This window comes from Miscanthus floridulus, chromosome 18 (genome assembly GCF_019320115.1).
Source record: "Miscanthus floridulus cultivar M001 chromosome 18, ASM1932011v1, whole genome shotgun sequence".
NCBI classification, from domain to species: domain Eukaryota; kingdom Viridiplantae; phylum Streptophyta; class Magnoliopsida; order Poales; family Poaceae; genus Miscanthus; species Miscanthus floridulus.
In genome coordinates, this window is record NC_089597.1 from 77,049,935 (window position 1) to 77,064,815 (window position 14,881).

Genomic DNA, 14,881 nt, shown 5'->3' on the forward strand with positions numbered 1-14,881 from the left:
AAAGTTTTAACTTTAGAGTCAGAAGACAACCATATAAGGCAAAACTTAACACCAAAATTTGAAGCCATGGCTGACAGGACTCTCTGTGAATTCTTTGCTCCAACCACTACCAACATCCGGACTGGACCCACAGTCAATGTGGGAGACAATGGATTTGATCTCAAGCCGGCTCTCATCAATATGGTGCAAGCATGCCAATTTTGTGGAAAGGAACATGAAGATGCGAGTGCACATCTCCAACACTTTTCGAAGATCTGCAGCACTTTCACCATCAAGGGAGTAACCAAGGATGCCATACTACTTTGCCTCTTCCCATTTTCACTTTTGGGGAAGGCGAAGCAGTGGTTCTACACCAACAAAGACAGAAACACTACAAGGGATAATTGCTCCACTTCCTTCCTAACAAAGTTCTTTCCCACAGGCAAGACCAATGCTCTACATGGGAGAATTTCAAGTTTTCAGTAGCAACATGATGAATCTGTCCCTATGGCATGGGAATGCTTTCAAGACTATATATCAGAATGTCCTCATCATGGGATAGAGAATTGGCTACTCATGTAGACGTTCTACCATGGGTTGACCAACAATACCTGTGAGACTATGGATGTTGCTGCTAGAGGTGCATTCTTGTCACTTACACTTCCAGCTACGACTGCTCTTATGGAGAAGATGGCCTCCAACCAAGGCTGGAATGAAGAACGTGTTCAGACCCGCAAGAGAGGTGGAGGTATGGATCAACTCAAGGAGGTAGATATGCTATCTGCCAAGATGGACCTACTGATGAAGAAGCTCAAAGACCGAGCTAATGAAAAGCAAGAAGTCATGCACATTCATGATTCACACATAACGTGTAAAGTATGAGGCAACACTGGTCATTCATGGAATAGTTGTCCTAAAACCCAAGAGGATGTGAACTTTGTCAACAACAACTACTATCATCCTCAATAGAATCAAGGATGGAACCAACAACAGAGGCCGACTACCAAGGTAACTACCATGGTAACCCTCAAGGTAATAATTATAATAACTTCAATCAACCACCCTTAAGAGAATTAATTGCTAGCCAATCTAGACTTATGGAAGGATTATCTAAGAAGGTAGCTACCAATGATAAAATATTAGAAAACATAAATAATAGAATGGATAGCTTTGCTTCTACCATTAAGAACCAACATAGCTTTAATAAAATGATAGAATCGCAAATAGCTCAGCTAGCGGCTGTTGTTCCTCCATCCGACAAAGGTAAGATTCTAGGGCAGCCAGAAGATTTAGAAACTACAAATCTTGTCGATATTCACAATGCAACTTACTACTACATGAAGCCATTGATGGGAAGGTGGATAGATTACACCTTGCCTGACAAGAAAGGTGATCCAGGGAGACCTATCATCCCTATCACCATTGGACCTCATATATTTTGGGAAGTTGTCTGTGACTTCGGAGCAAGTGTCAACATCATGCCTAAGGTAATTTATGAGAAAATTTTAGGAGATCCTTTGTTGTACACAAATATGTGTTTGCAGCTTGCAGATCAGTCACTCTGCTACCCCAAGAGAGTCCTTGAAGATGCCATTGTCCGAGTAGGACAATCATATGTTCCCGTAGACTTTGTGGTTTTGAAAATAGGTGGAGATGAAAGGGCACCCATCATCCTGGGCTGACCTTTTTTGAGCACCGCAAAACCCATCATCTACACGGATAGTGCCAAGATCTGTTTCATGATCAAGCATAAAAAGGAGAAGTTCTCTTTCAAGAACCGCATCTTGCAATCTCTTAGTCATCCACAAAAGGCATAGCTGCCCGAAGAGACAGCAGTTACCAAGAAGAAACAACTAAAGGAGGAAGAACAAGTCCAGTCAGCCACAAAAATAAATGGTCAACATGATCAACACACTCCTATCTGAGTGTGACCACCTCCTTGCTTCACCATTCCTTGCTAAGAAGGATGATCCTGGCGTACCGATGATCGAGTGTACCATTAGAAAAAGAATCTTTCATAAGACCTTCTAGGACATTGGATCAGGCGTCAATATAATGTCCAAGGTAACGTATGAATATTTATTCAGTAATGAACCTTTGTTCCCTACATATATGCAATTGCAGATGGTGGACCAATCAATCTGATTCCCTAAGGGAATAGCGAGGGATGTGATGGTAAGAATACAAGATCACTATACCCCTACCGATTTCATGGTCCTAGACATGGGAGAAGAAGAAGACAATACACCCATCATCCTTGGAAGACCTTTCCTCAACACCACCAACGTGATCATCTATGTCAGATCTGGACAAGTCTACTTCCAATTCTATGGAGAAAATGTATGCTATTATTTTAATAGTTACACTAATTATGAATAGCCAAAGAAGAGCCACTCTAGGAGGAGACATCGATCATCCCAATGTCAAAGGAACCAACCCCAATGGAATAAATGGAAAGATGAAGAACTTGAAGCGCCTGTGAAAGATGAACCTACTCCGCCTAAGATAAGTCCACAGTCTAGGCAGGTGTGTAAAGAAAAGGTGACATCATCATTAGAATCACCATCACAAGATGTGCAGCCATCTAGGTCTCCAGCGCTGAGACCGGATGATGCACACATGGAATGAAAGACTTCTCTCTAGTCAAGTCATGTTCGGAGGACTTAAAAATCCAAACCCCACGCGCGAGGTAACAACGGTAGTTATCCATATTTACTTTCTAGTATTGCATAAATTATTTTGCACTTTAGCATATTTACTTTTCTGTATTTGCCTTGCACTAATAAAAGAAAAATAAAAAGTTTCATTATGGCACATAAAATTTTAATGCCCCATGTGAATAAATCTATGGTGTGTAAACACCTACGGAAGTATTCACTGTGGTGGCATAAAAATAAAAATACTGAGCATGCATATTTTTTCTTCTGCATTGTAAAAAAATTAAATGGACAGCTTAATAAATTCTGCCAAAAGGAAATCTAACTAAGCCCACAAGGACAACAAATCTTTAAATGGTTGACCGCTAACCCCTTATCTTAATCTATGCCACGAGTTTTGGTGTTCTTGTTGGAGTATTTTGTAGAATGACACATAAGATCAAGAGCAAGTCTACTCGGCTGTCTTCATCCACTCAAAGTACATCTTCTTAAACCGCTGTTGTACTCGCTACACATGAGGAACCCAATTTCTGGATGAATGAGAAGGACCTCAGCTGGCAAACCCTCTCTGAGAAGGATCACTCAACATTCAACAACCGACCACAGCAACATCCAGCTTGGGGGAGGAGCATCCCCCATGTATCTAGCTAAGTATTTCTTTCCTTTAGTTTTACTATTTTTGAGTTTGCTTTATATTAGCTAAAGAAATAAAAAGATGCATAACAAACTAAAACAAAATAAAAATTTGTCCTAGCTAGTTATATATATATATTAGTAAGGTGTGATCTTAAAACTTGAAAATAAAATAAAAAATATGTGTCTAGTTTTCTATTTTTAAGAGCTCAATAAATAAAAGATTATAAGATAATCTCTTGCAATGGAAATTATGAATAGTTGCTTTGTTGTAATTCCTTTCAAGTACCTAGTTTTTAGCCTTGAATTCTCCTGAGTTTTAGATACGACTGTCTTGATATAATAATTTACTCTGAACTTGCAACTTGTCAGTAGCATATGCTTGATCTAAGTCTAGGTAATTGATGAATATGATATCAGAAGGTCTGAGCTGCTATTTATCTTGTTCTAAGTGATACTAAAGTTCTGGAGATTTATCTTTTGAAAAAGATAAAAATTCTACATGATGAGCTCCTGTATGACAAGCTTGAATTCCTACCAGAACCATATATGATATTTTGATTAGAAAAACTTCCACTCTTATATGCTGCTTGCATTGCATTGAGTTTAGTCAAGCTTTGTTGACCCTTATGAGAGGTTTGGCATGCTCTTAAAATCAAGATCACATACACACCACCCATATATGCACTACTCCTACACTGAGGATAGGCGCAACAACATGCCATTCCTTCTAGATCCACCCAAAAATATTTTACTCTTACACTAGGAGTGAACATCAAAAATATCCCTATAGGATATCCACCAAATAAATGCTCCAAATTCTTGTTGCCATCTCTCAAAAGCTTTGTTGCAGAAAAGAGACATGGGGCTATGCAAAAGTCATTCATAAAAAAGAAAGAAAGAAAAAAAATTCTAAAAAAATAGACAAGTGTTCGAGATATTGAAAACAATGGGTACTCCGATGCTTGCCTAAAAAAGAAGAGATGAATAAGATAGCCCATGTTTTCTTGCAAAGTTGTTTTCAAGTTTCAAAAGAGAGATATGTTTTCAAGGAGCAAAGTAGATTTAGGTTAGCCACCATATATATCCACCATATGCATCCACACACATGCACATCTTAATTTGATTGTATGACTTAACTCTCTTTGGATCCGAGGTTTGACTTTACAATATATGTATTGTAAGTATGCTCTTTCATGCTTTTTCCACTCCTATGAGCTCCACATAAGCCTTAGTTGTAGGAAGAGAAAGGCATAAATTATTATTGTCTTGGTGAGGATCCACAAATACCACATATATTGAGAGACTTGAGAGTGTCAAACAATGGAAGCTCTGAGTTTTATTTTGAAACCTATAAAAACTCCAGAATAATAGTTGAGCAAAGAACTTGAGACATAGTGCTTGACTTCATTATTCTGTCTCTCAATTACTCAAGACCCAAGTGAAGGCTATGGAGCCCCATAGTTGAAGGTAATATGGGTAAGTTTGAAAGTCAGATCAATTTATTTTAATCCAGAGGAGAATTCTTGTTTGAACGCATGTGTACTGTTGAGGAGTGAAAGCATTGACGCAACTCCTGATCCATTTACTGAGTTTAGCATTGCTAAGGGACTAGCAAAGGTTAAGCTTGTGGGAGTTTGTTGATGGTAGTTAACAACCATTATAATTCATCAATAAAACATGCAGAAGGGCGCAATTGAGATCACCAACAAAGGTCTAGGGGTTTAAACTAAAAAATTCCACAAGTTTTGGTGAATATGTGATTTCTATAGGGTTTATCTAGAAAACCATCAAGGTGGACCTACATGTCAGATTTAATCGTGCTTATCCGCAGTGAAACGGACACCAGAAGACTCTAGAAGACTCAAGAGGACTCCATGCCAAGGCAGAGAGCGAGGGGCTGGCACGGCCACACCTATAGGCCGCCCGGCCCCTGGGCCCACCTGTCAGCCTTCGCATTGCAATGTCGGTTCTCCACTGCCTCCTAGGTTGAATCTACGCCATTCCTTAAGTCGGTTTGATCCAAGGGCTCACGTTGGACACTCCAACCTATATATCAGCCCCTGCCCCCTAAAGGCATCAAGTCATTTGAGAAGATAGAAACCCTAATCATCCTCATAGCTCCACCATATTCTAGGGCATAGCTAGTTAGGCTAGGTCTAGAGGGAGGCAAGCAGGCTTCACTTGGATTCCCGATCGTGTCAAGAGCGTGGTTTGGTATAATCTGTGTACCCTCTCTCTCTTTCGCATCTCCATTATTTTTATATGCTTGCTACAATTGTTATGATAATATTAGTATTCATCTTATTCATGTTCTTTGTTATAATGTTTATCGACTACTTTGATTATATGCCTAGTATAGTTGGATTCTCATCATGTCCATGCATAAGTTCTTATAACGCTCACTCTAAGGTACCATGGGTGGGTGGTCGACATTCTGTAAGCGTGGTGCTTATATATTGTTTATATGCAAATACGCCATATATTTTGGGTCATGTGGTAGATCGCGGACGTGACACTCCCATTGAGTCCTTTGTAGTCCACTCTCCGATGTAGGTAGCATGTAGGATCTAGTTACGAAAGGGGACAAGCTTTGTTCTTAATCTCCCTTAGTAATATCCCTTATGTGTAGATATGAAGATGATCTCAACAATGTCTATTAGGTATAATTGCACTAATCAATGTATGCTTTGACTTATAATTAAGGATGACTTAGGAATTATTCCTCTAATATTCTACCTGACCATGCTAATGCCATAGAAAGGAGTACTCTGAGTGATTTATCATTATCATTGATCAATACTTATTATATATCTTTTATCCTATGACTTACCCCTGTTTTGAGTAGAACATTGGTTATGGTTTACTTCTTCATCAATAGTATAAGTTATCAATACTTGTCCATGCTAGACCTTCCCTATGGTAAAAATATAAATAACGATACCTAGAATACTCTCGGGTGAAGTGCTACAATGGTATATTATCTGTGCGCTTGCAGATCCTTTTTCATTCATGTCTATATATTCTTTCTAGTCACATAAGATGATAAAGAACTACCTTATATCATTCTAGTAGTGATGCTATTCAGCACCAACAAGCATCTTTGGCACCATCAGTAGGGATGACAACCTAGTAAAGTAATGTTAGGAGATGTAGGTAATTAATAGGTGGCTATTAAAACAAGTGACAAGTTAATAAATACCAACAACCACAGATCAAAGTCACTCATGACTACTGATAATACAAACACATGCACATAGTTTGCTACAACACTCAAAACTATAGATGACACATTTTCTATCTGACATGTTCAAATATATGGTGGAAGGACTTTCTTACATGTGCAGTAGAATTTCAACACCTATGGTTACTATGTTCTACATTTTGGCTAGGCTTGCTCCTCTCAAAGGAACCTTGCATAGTTGCCGAGAGCAAAGTGGCAAGTTGGGTTCAACATAGATCAAAGCCACTCATGACTACTACTACCACTACTGATATAGGTTTGGTTCAACAAACTGAGGCACAAAGCAACCCTTGTGCGGTTGGATTGAGATATGTCTGGCCTGTTTAGGTTTACAATGCTCGGACCATCACATGCGCACGAAGATAATGGTAAACGATACTTTGTGAACCAAAATATTTGCACAAATGCGCACATTATATGCATAATAAGAATATATCAGTGCTACTAGATAGAAAGATAACGACAAACCAGACTTCATATATATGCGGATTATAGCAATGATACGAGTTTGGCCTACTTAACCATGCCTTCATCTGCCATAATAATAAGAGGAGAGCAGTGCCATCCCACTACTCAAAATCATCCAACTACTACCTAGACATACTATTTCTAACTATAGATGATTAACATGACTTCATACTAATTCTAACGACACCTGGTAGCAAATTGGTCCTAACTACATATGTTGACATGACTTGATACTACTAATGAGGAGTGCCATCCCACACCTCTGTGTAGGTCATGCAACAAGGGCAACAACAGGTGCGAACAAAATTGAACGCCTGCAAGGTAAACCGACCTTGGTTGAAGCCAGCAAACCTCTCCACCACGGCGAACCAACATGGCCGGATGATCCCTTCGGGCCATCCAGCCCTGGTCCTTGCTAGGGTGTGATGGTGGGTAACATTCTTGTTGTTGATGTAGGTGTTGTCTAGGGGGGCGTGTGCCCTCGCTAGCACATGTGCCCTAGCGTTAGCCTCGATCCAACCATGGGCCTTACGATTAGGGCAGACGGGGCACACCAGGCCACCATATGGGCTGACACGCAAGAACAGATTTAGGCCTAGGTGAATAGGCGTTCTATAGTCATGTAGACGATCATCCTCTAAGTCCATCATGATGTAGCCCGAAGAACCATCGGACTCGAACTCAGCCTCAGCCAAGATGTCGACCTTATCATCGACCTTAGCCTCATCGTCGACCTTAGCAGATGGCGAGGGGGCCCGCGATGGTGCAGGTGACCTACCCATGCGGGGAGTGGATCCGGCGATGGCAAGCGGACCCAGTGATAGTGAGCGAGATCGCACAGGGGCTGGTGGTGGCGAGTGAACCACTAGTGCTGGTGGCGTCAGTGTCATCACCGAGGGCGACGGGGAGAGCAGCAGCCTAGGAGATGGTGTGAGTCTCGGTGAAAGGAACACCGATCTACTGGGACTGGACATCGCCACTGCCTCCACCGACACTAACCCAGGGTGCGCCATTGGCCCTACCTCTATCGAACCATTGGAGGAAGTGGGGACTGCTACCGGGCCACCAACGGCCTTCATGGCAACCGACAAGGTGGCGAAGGTGGGTGGCGAGGAGACAGCTTTTGCACAATGAAAGGTGGAATGGTAAACAATAAGAATTGGAGTGAGGCCCAACTTTATGTATATACAGGGATGCTAGGGCTCCTAAGGCAAGATACTCCATAAAGATGTATTTATATATAGGGATGCTAAGGCTTCTAAGGCAAGATACTCTGTTAAGATTTATCTTTCCCAGAGGTGGGTGTCATCATGCTCCCTCAGGAATCACAGTCGTATTACACTGGCGGCTGCAAAAATAGAGCATGTCCCCTCCATTTACGCCGATGAGATAGCGTGAGTCTTGGCACGACGACATCAATTGTGCGGCCGATGGACTTTCTGGTGTGCACAGTAAAATTTCATAGTTTGTGATCGACTACACTCACTCATCCTTTCATCCAATATTATTATTACTAGTAGTGGGGGCATGGTCACGTGTACTATGTTATGCATGGCTTTTAATTTAATAATTCCTAAAAGAAAGTAATGTTTTTCATAATGTATAACATGGGGCCGGGAGTACATTTGCACAAATGCATAGGACACGTATACTATCTGACGCGTTCAAATATACGGCGGTAGGACTTTCTTGCGTGTGCAATAGAACTTTCAATACCTATGGCTCATCTGTTCTGCATTAGGCCAAGCTTGCTCCTCTCAAAGAAACCTTGCACGGTTGCCGAGAGTGAAGTGAATGTAGGATGAAAGCTGGATAGGAGTGAAAAATTAAGAGATTTTGACCACCATGACATAGTTGAGGCTTGAAAGCCTGGTGCAGTTGTGATAGGTCTTTTCACTCCTATCCATGTAGTCACAACAGTTGAGGTCCAGACTGAAGAGTGAAGAGGAGTTGTGTTGGTGTTTTGGGTCCGGTGGGTCCTCAACCGACGAGTGAAAGTGTACTGCATGCCCCTAATCCCGGATGGTGATGCAAAGAGACACAAGGTTTATACTAGTTCAGGCAATAGGTGCCCTACGTCCAGTCTGAGAGAGCGATCTTGTATTCCTTGCACCGAGGTGCTTGTAGTAGGGGCTTACAAGCTAAGCAAGAGAGGGAGCTAGTCCTAGGTCTCTGCGTGGAGTGGCGTGGGTTGCTTGAGATGTTGATCTCTTGCAGTGAGGAAGCGTGTGTTATAGAGCATTGTGCGTTGCTTGCCCATGTGTGTCCCTCCTCCTAGAAGCGGCCCCGGTCACTCCCTTTTATAGTCAAAGGGGGGCACAGGGGCGGTACATGTATTTGCTACGTGGCGTGTTGTGAGTAGAGGCGATATGTCCAAGCCCTATAGCTCGTCACTATAGCGGCATGGTCGGTGAAGCGGCCTTGCCCTCAGTGCACTAGAGCGATGCACGGGTCATGCCTGATCCTATGCGACGTGGGAGCTCCTGTGGTATCATGTGCGCCTTCTTCTGTTGGAGGTGTGCTGGTCACTGTATGTTTGACTGGTGTGGAGAGTCGAGGCTAGGTAGATGCGACGGTGCGGGTGTGCTGATTCTGAGGCTATAGGAGCTTGGCCCTATGCACGACGTGGGGGCTCCTACAGCTCGACACAGGGCATGGCGTGTGCTATAGATGATGTGCTAGTCCTAGAGCGCTGACAATGTAGAGAGCCAAGGCCTAGTCGATGCCAAGGCCGAACAATTGTGGGGGGCTCGGCGGGCGTGAGTCCTGAGGCTATAGGAGCCTAGAAGCGGACAGCCGAGGCTCGGAGGGAGCAGCTGGTTTTGTACATCGATTCCAAGGCTATAGGGACCCGGACTTGACTTTCCATGCTGCGCTATCCTTAGAGCAGGGTTTAGGCAGCACACTGTAGCATGGGTGTTAGCCGTCAGCATAGTGGCAGGTAACCCCTGCCCCGTCCTGTCTCGAACGGCATGGCGTCGGCGTGACTCCTGTCTCGTCGGCCACTCCGCTGTATCGTGCTGTCGTTCGGCTAACATCGTGGGAGTGGTTGGACACGTTAGTTGGATATGACGTCCTGTCAGAGAAGTCGGTCAAGGCAGAGGTGATGGGGTTGATGCCGAGCCGGCCTCAAGCGAGTCGGTAGCTGGGTGCTCGTCCGAGGCCTCATGGCCTGGGGCCTCAGGCGAGTCAGAGAATTGGTACCTTGTCCGAGGCCTTGCGCGAGGGGCCTCAAGTGAGTCAGAGAATCGGTACCTCATCCGAGGCCTTGCGCGCGGGGCCTCGAGCGAGTCAGAGAATCGGTACCTTGTCCGAGGCCTTGTGGTTTCATTCTGGGCCAAGCTCGCTTTGGGTGAGCCTAGATACTATTCGAGGTGGGCCGGGTGGTCCAGCCGGGCCTTGGATGAGGTGGGGGTTTGCCGATGGTCATCTCTTGGCTTCGATATTTACAAGGTCTAAGCAATTTTTTGGTTCTTGCTTAGGGGACCCCTTTTCATGGTACCCGATAGTAGCCCTTGAGCCTCGGGGAGAGTGTGAGTGCTCTCCCTGAGGTTTTGACGAGACTTGACTTGCGGCAGCTCCTGGTAAGATGGTGTTTCGTACTTGAGGCTTTGGTGGGTGTGCACGAGCACACCCGCCGGGTGTAGCCCCTGAGGCCCTGGAGGAGTGGATTTATTCTTCTAGGGGCTTTTTCATGTTGAGTGAGGGGTTTTATCATGTTTGCCAAGCCCCCGTGTGTGAGTTCGGGTCGCTGGGCCTCGGCTTGGTTGCAAGAAGAGCCCCCGAGCCTCTGCTCAGAGCAAGAGGGCAATCAGGAGTTTCCCTGTCTTTTTTGTGCGGCCCTCGCGCATCCTTTTTGTTTAGAAGGAGGGGTTTTATCATGTTTGCCGGGCCCTCGAGTGTGAGTTCGGGTCACTGGGCCTCGGCTTGGTTGCAGGAGGAGTCCCTGAGCCTCTGCTCGAAGCAAGAGGGCGATCAGGAGTTTCCCTGTCTTTTTTGTGCGGCCCTCACGCATCCTTTTCATTTGGAAGGAGGGATGGAGTATGCCAGGCTACACTCGGTTGGCGAGCAGTGACACCTCCAGTGAGCTGTTACCAGGTAAGTCTAAGTGGAGGCCCATGCCCCATTCGATAGGGGTCGGCTAGCGGTCCAGAGACGCACTCCAAAAGTACTAGAGGGCTTCTCTAGTGGATCCTAGGGCCGTTCGATTGGCCCTGGGGGCTTAGTGCCTCCCTACAATGGGATCCCATTCAGAGACCTCCCTGCCGGTCTCGGACATGACTTAGGGCATCCCAAGCAATTGCTTGCTTGGGCCTCAGCCATGTACGGGCTCACCCATAGTCATCCCTGACTCTGTTTGTCCTAGGGCGGCTGTCAAGACCCTCGGGTGCCTAGCCTTCGAACCCCTGGACCATAATAGGCTCGGTGCCTAGTTCTTTAGTCTAAAAGGAATCAGGTGGGGGATATTCCCTTCCCATCGGCTGGTGATGGTGGGTGCGCCTTTTGAGGTGGTTCCTTGGGGAGACGGAATGGCGCCTGCCGTTGCTGTGGTCGAATGTGACACGACGTCTATGGATGGGACATTACTATGTGCGCGCGGTTAATAAGGAAAAGGTGGACGCATGGGCGGTTTGGTCGGATCCAAAATAACTGCGCTAGATCTGAGGGAAACTTCCCTGGTTTCATCGCCCATCCATTTCGCCCTCTTTCCTCCCTCATAAATACATGACAAGCCACACCCCACCCCTCCTTACCTTACCTACATTTGCCCTTTCTGCCCTCAAGCAGTTGCTAAGAACAGAGGAAGAGAGCGCCGGGGAGAAGAAGGGAGAAGGGGGAGGAAAGGAGAGAGGGAGAGAGAGATAGCGAGAGCACGCCTTACCACCATAGCCACATTCTCCACCGGACCTATGGCTGGCGGCGCCATTGTCCTCTAGGCAGATCCTTGGGGTTCGTCCGACGTGTCTGCGGCGATGTTGCAGTTGCTCGTCGACGACGGTCTCCTTCACCTGGTCACCGACCCTAATAGACCAGAGTGGATTGCTCTAGGGGAGGAGTCAGAGCTGAGGCCACGCGATGGCTACATCATGAGCTTCGTGGCCTTCCATGAGCACGACCTTGTCTTGCCGGTGGACTGGTTCATGCGGGTGCTCCCACATTACTATGGCATGGAGCTCCACAACTTCAACCCCAACTCCATCATGCAGGCGGCTATCTTTATCGCTGTCTACGAGGGGTACCTAGGCATCGCTACCCACTAGGAGCTGTGGCTCCATTTCTTTTGGGTGGGGCTCAACACCAAGCCAGTGGGTATGGCGGGCACGCGGAAGGCGTTGAGGGCCAGCGGCTGCACTCTCCAAGTGCGCCAAGACAGGCAGCCCTTCTACATCCCGGCCCAGCTCGTGTCGTCCAACTGCCACTGGTACAATAGTTGGTTCTACCTCCACAATGATGACGGCAGGCTTCCCCCCTATACCGGGTGGGCCGTGGAGAGCCAGCCGGAGAGGTGGAGGTATGGCGTCCTGTTGGCTGATTAGTCTAAGCTGCAGCCACTCCTGAAGGCGCTAGAGAGGCTACACAACCGTGGCCTTATGGCAGCCATGGTCGTGGCGGCCTTCCACCACCGGAGGGTACTGCCGCTGATGGCTTGGTGGCAACACCTGTTTGAGATGACACCAGGTGAGCTGATCGACAACATCTGCTTGTCCACCATCGCCCTTTTCGACGAGGAGATTCTGTGTCGGGTGAGAGAGATGGTGCAAGGGTAATAGAGGAGCAGTGATTTGACCCCGTTCCTGATGCGCCCATCATGGGGGGACATCTCTCTAGTGAGTCACACATCGCTGTGGCCCCTGAGGCCTCCTTGCTCCTTACGTTTTCAATTTGTTCCCTTATTTGCGTTTGCCATTCCTGTAGGGGGTGAGGGATGTGCGAGCCTCCCCACCACCTGTTCCCGAGGACGCAGAGCGGTGGGCAGAGAACATGGCGCACGCTAAGGCATACAAGGAGCGGAAGGATGCCGTGGAGGCAAGGCACAAGAGGAAGAGCCTCGAGCGCGATGAACAGGAGAAACGTTGCCGGCAATAGAGGCACGACGGTCTCTCAGAGGAGCCATCTCTGCCATCGTCGTTGATGGATTCTTTGAGCGATGATGACGAGAGCAAGGCGGGGCGGGGCCCCGTGGACCATCTCCCTGACATTAAGGAGACGGCGCCTGGGGCATCGGCGAGTGGCCTGGTGTCTCCAAGAGGAGGAGGAGAGGACGCCTCAGGGCTGGCGATCGCCTACCCTAGGGCCGAGGCCGACATGCCTGAGACACAAGCATTGGGGAAGTGCGCTGTTAGCCCGATGGGCTCGATGGCGGAGGTGGAGCGGGCGACGGCGGGGGCGACCCAACCACCTCTACAGAGGGCTGAGGAGGTGTTGGAGTCTGGCGAGGGCCGGCCGATACCGGAGGACACGGGGGCCATGCCACCACCACCGCCACCGCCATTGCCGAGGACGAGGGATGTGGTGCGGAAGCTATTGCTCCCCGTTCAAGGTAAGTGTTTTGTCAGTGGAGTTTGTAGCATCTCCCACTCGTTCTTTGGTCGCATGTTGACCTTGTGAGTGTTTTATCTTTAGTTGGAAGCACCAGGCGGAAGCGCCCACCCTGGCGCCATGTAAGGTGCTCAAGGTGAGCACCAGCTCCACCGCCCAATGGGTGGTGGATGCGCAGGCCACCATACAGCGTGGCGAGGCATCGGCTAGGGCTGACCCAAAGGAGCCAGTCACCCAAGGACAGGCTACTGAGGTGGCCACGAAGCAGGTGGGGGAGGAGGCGCCTATGCCCCGTAAGGTCGGGGCCCATGAGTCAGGTGAAGCCAAGGCGCCTTCAATCGCTAAGGCCACCGAGGGTGAGGTTGAGGCCCCTAGGACCTCTGAGGCTGAGGTGGCGAAGGCTGGGGCTTCCAGGGCTTTCGAAGCCAAGGTGGCAAACGCCAGGGCTCTTGGGACCACCAAAGCCGAGGTGGCAGAGGCTGGAGCTCCCAGGACCACCGAGGCCAAGGTGGCGGAGGCCGGCTTGGGCGTGGTGGAGCCGGTGGCCCAGGATGCAGAGACGAAGGTGGGGCAAGCTTCGGTACCGCCCCTGGTCCATGACCCGCTGCCATCGTAGGAGAGGACCTAGGAGGTGGAGGTTCATTCAATCTCCTTCGATGAAACTTCCTGGGGGAAGGAGGTGGTGGACGCCGAGGCGACCAGCACCGCAGAGTAGCCAACTCTGACTTCTGGCGAGGGAAGCTCGACCCTTGTCCGGTACAACCCGAGCCCCATGGGTGGGATAGCCTACATGTTTTGTGGTGGAGCTGGGATGACCCTAAGGGGGAGCCTCTGTTCACCCTCGAGGACATAGACAAGGGGAGGCACTGGGACTCCTTCGAGCAATTCCACCGGCTGGCGGAGCGGTCACTGTGGACAGCACTGTCCATCATGGCCGACAACCTGCCCAGCATTGCCTAGGTATGTGCTTTCTTTTCTCGTGCTGTGTCATCTTTTCCTGAGTTTTCTCATAGTGCTTGATGTTTGTTCTGCCTATCCAGGAGCTCGAGGCCCGGTCCCTCGAGAAGTCGATGTTCCTCCGGCGGGAGAGGGACGTCTAGGACCAGCTTCGGCAGCAGAAAGACCTGCTCGCCAATGCTAATGAGCTTTTGTTGGTGCGAAGCATGGAAGTAGAGGACCTCCACCTTCGTTGTGCTAACATGAAGGCTGAGGCGGCCATGGCTCGGGAGCAGGCCGCCCCTTTGGTGGCGCAGATCAAGGAGCTGGAGGAGGAGCTGACCTGAGTGTCCGATGAGCGGGACACCTTCAGGTCCTGGGCTGAACAAGAGGCGGCCTCTGCCAAGGCTGTCGCCGAGCAGCT

At 47.9% G+C, this 14,881-nt stretch overlaps 1 protein-coding gene and 1 non-coding gene across 2 annotated transcripts; one reads left to right on the forward strand and one right to left on the reverse strand.

Annotated features, from left to right (window-relative positions):
- Positions 1 to 430: 430 nt before the first annotated feature.
- Positions 431 to 539, reverse strand: LOC136524953 (small nucleolar RNA R71). The gene has a single exon (XR_010776298.1). It is a non-coding gene; the product is annotated as a small nucleolar RNA R71 (small nucleolar RNA).
- Positions 540 to 13,113: 12,574 nt separating this feature from the next.
- Positions 13,114 to 14,621, forward strand: LOC136524044 (uncharacterized). Its single transcript, XM_066517526.1, has 3 exons — positions 13,114 to 13,522; positions 13,626 to 14,101; positions 14,562 to 14,621. The coding sequence occupies exons 1-3, from the start codon at positions 13,114 to 13,116 to the stop codon at positions 14,619 to 14,621; spliced, it is 945 nt and encodes a 314-aa protein (XP_066373623.1).
- The last annotated feature ends 260 nt before the right edge of the window (positions 14,622 to 14,881 follow it).

Bases quoted from the DNA above. Each gene is read 5' to 3' on its own strand.
- LOC136524044 (XM_066517526.1), top strand. From the start codon at position 13,114: ATGGATTCTTTGAGCGATGATGACGAGAGCAAGGCGGGGCGGGGCCCC. The intron at 13,523-13,625 runs GTAAGTGTTTTG...ACCAGGCGGAAG, and splicing joins GCTATTGCTCCCCGTTCAAG to CGCCCACCCTGGCGCCATGT. The intron at 14,102-14,561 runs GTACCGCCCCTG...CTGCCTATCCAG, and splicing joins CGAAGGTGGGGCAAGCTTCG to GAGCTCGAGGCCCGGTCCCT.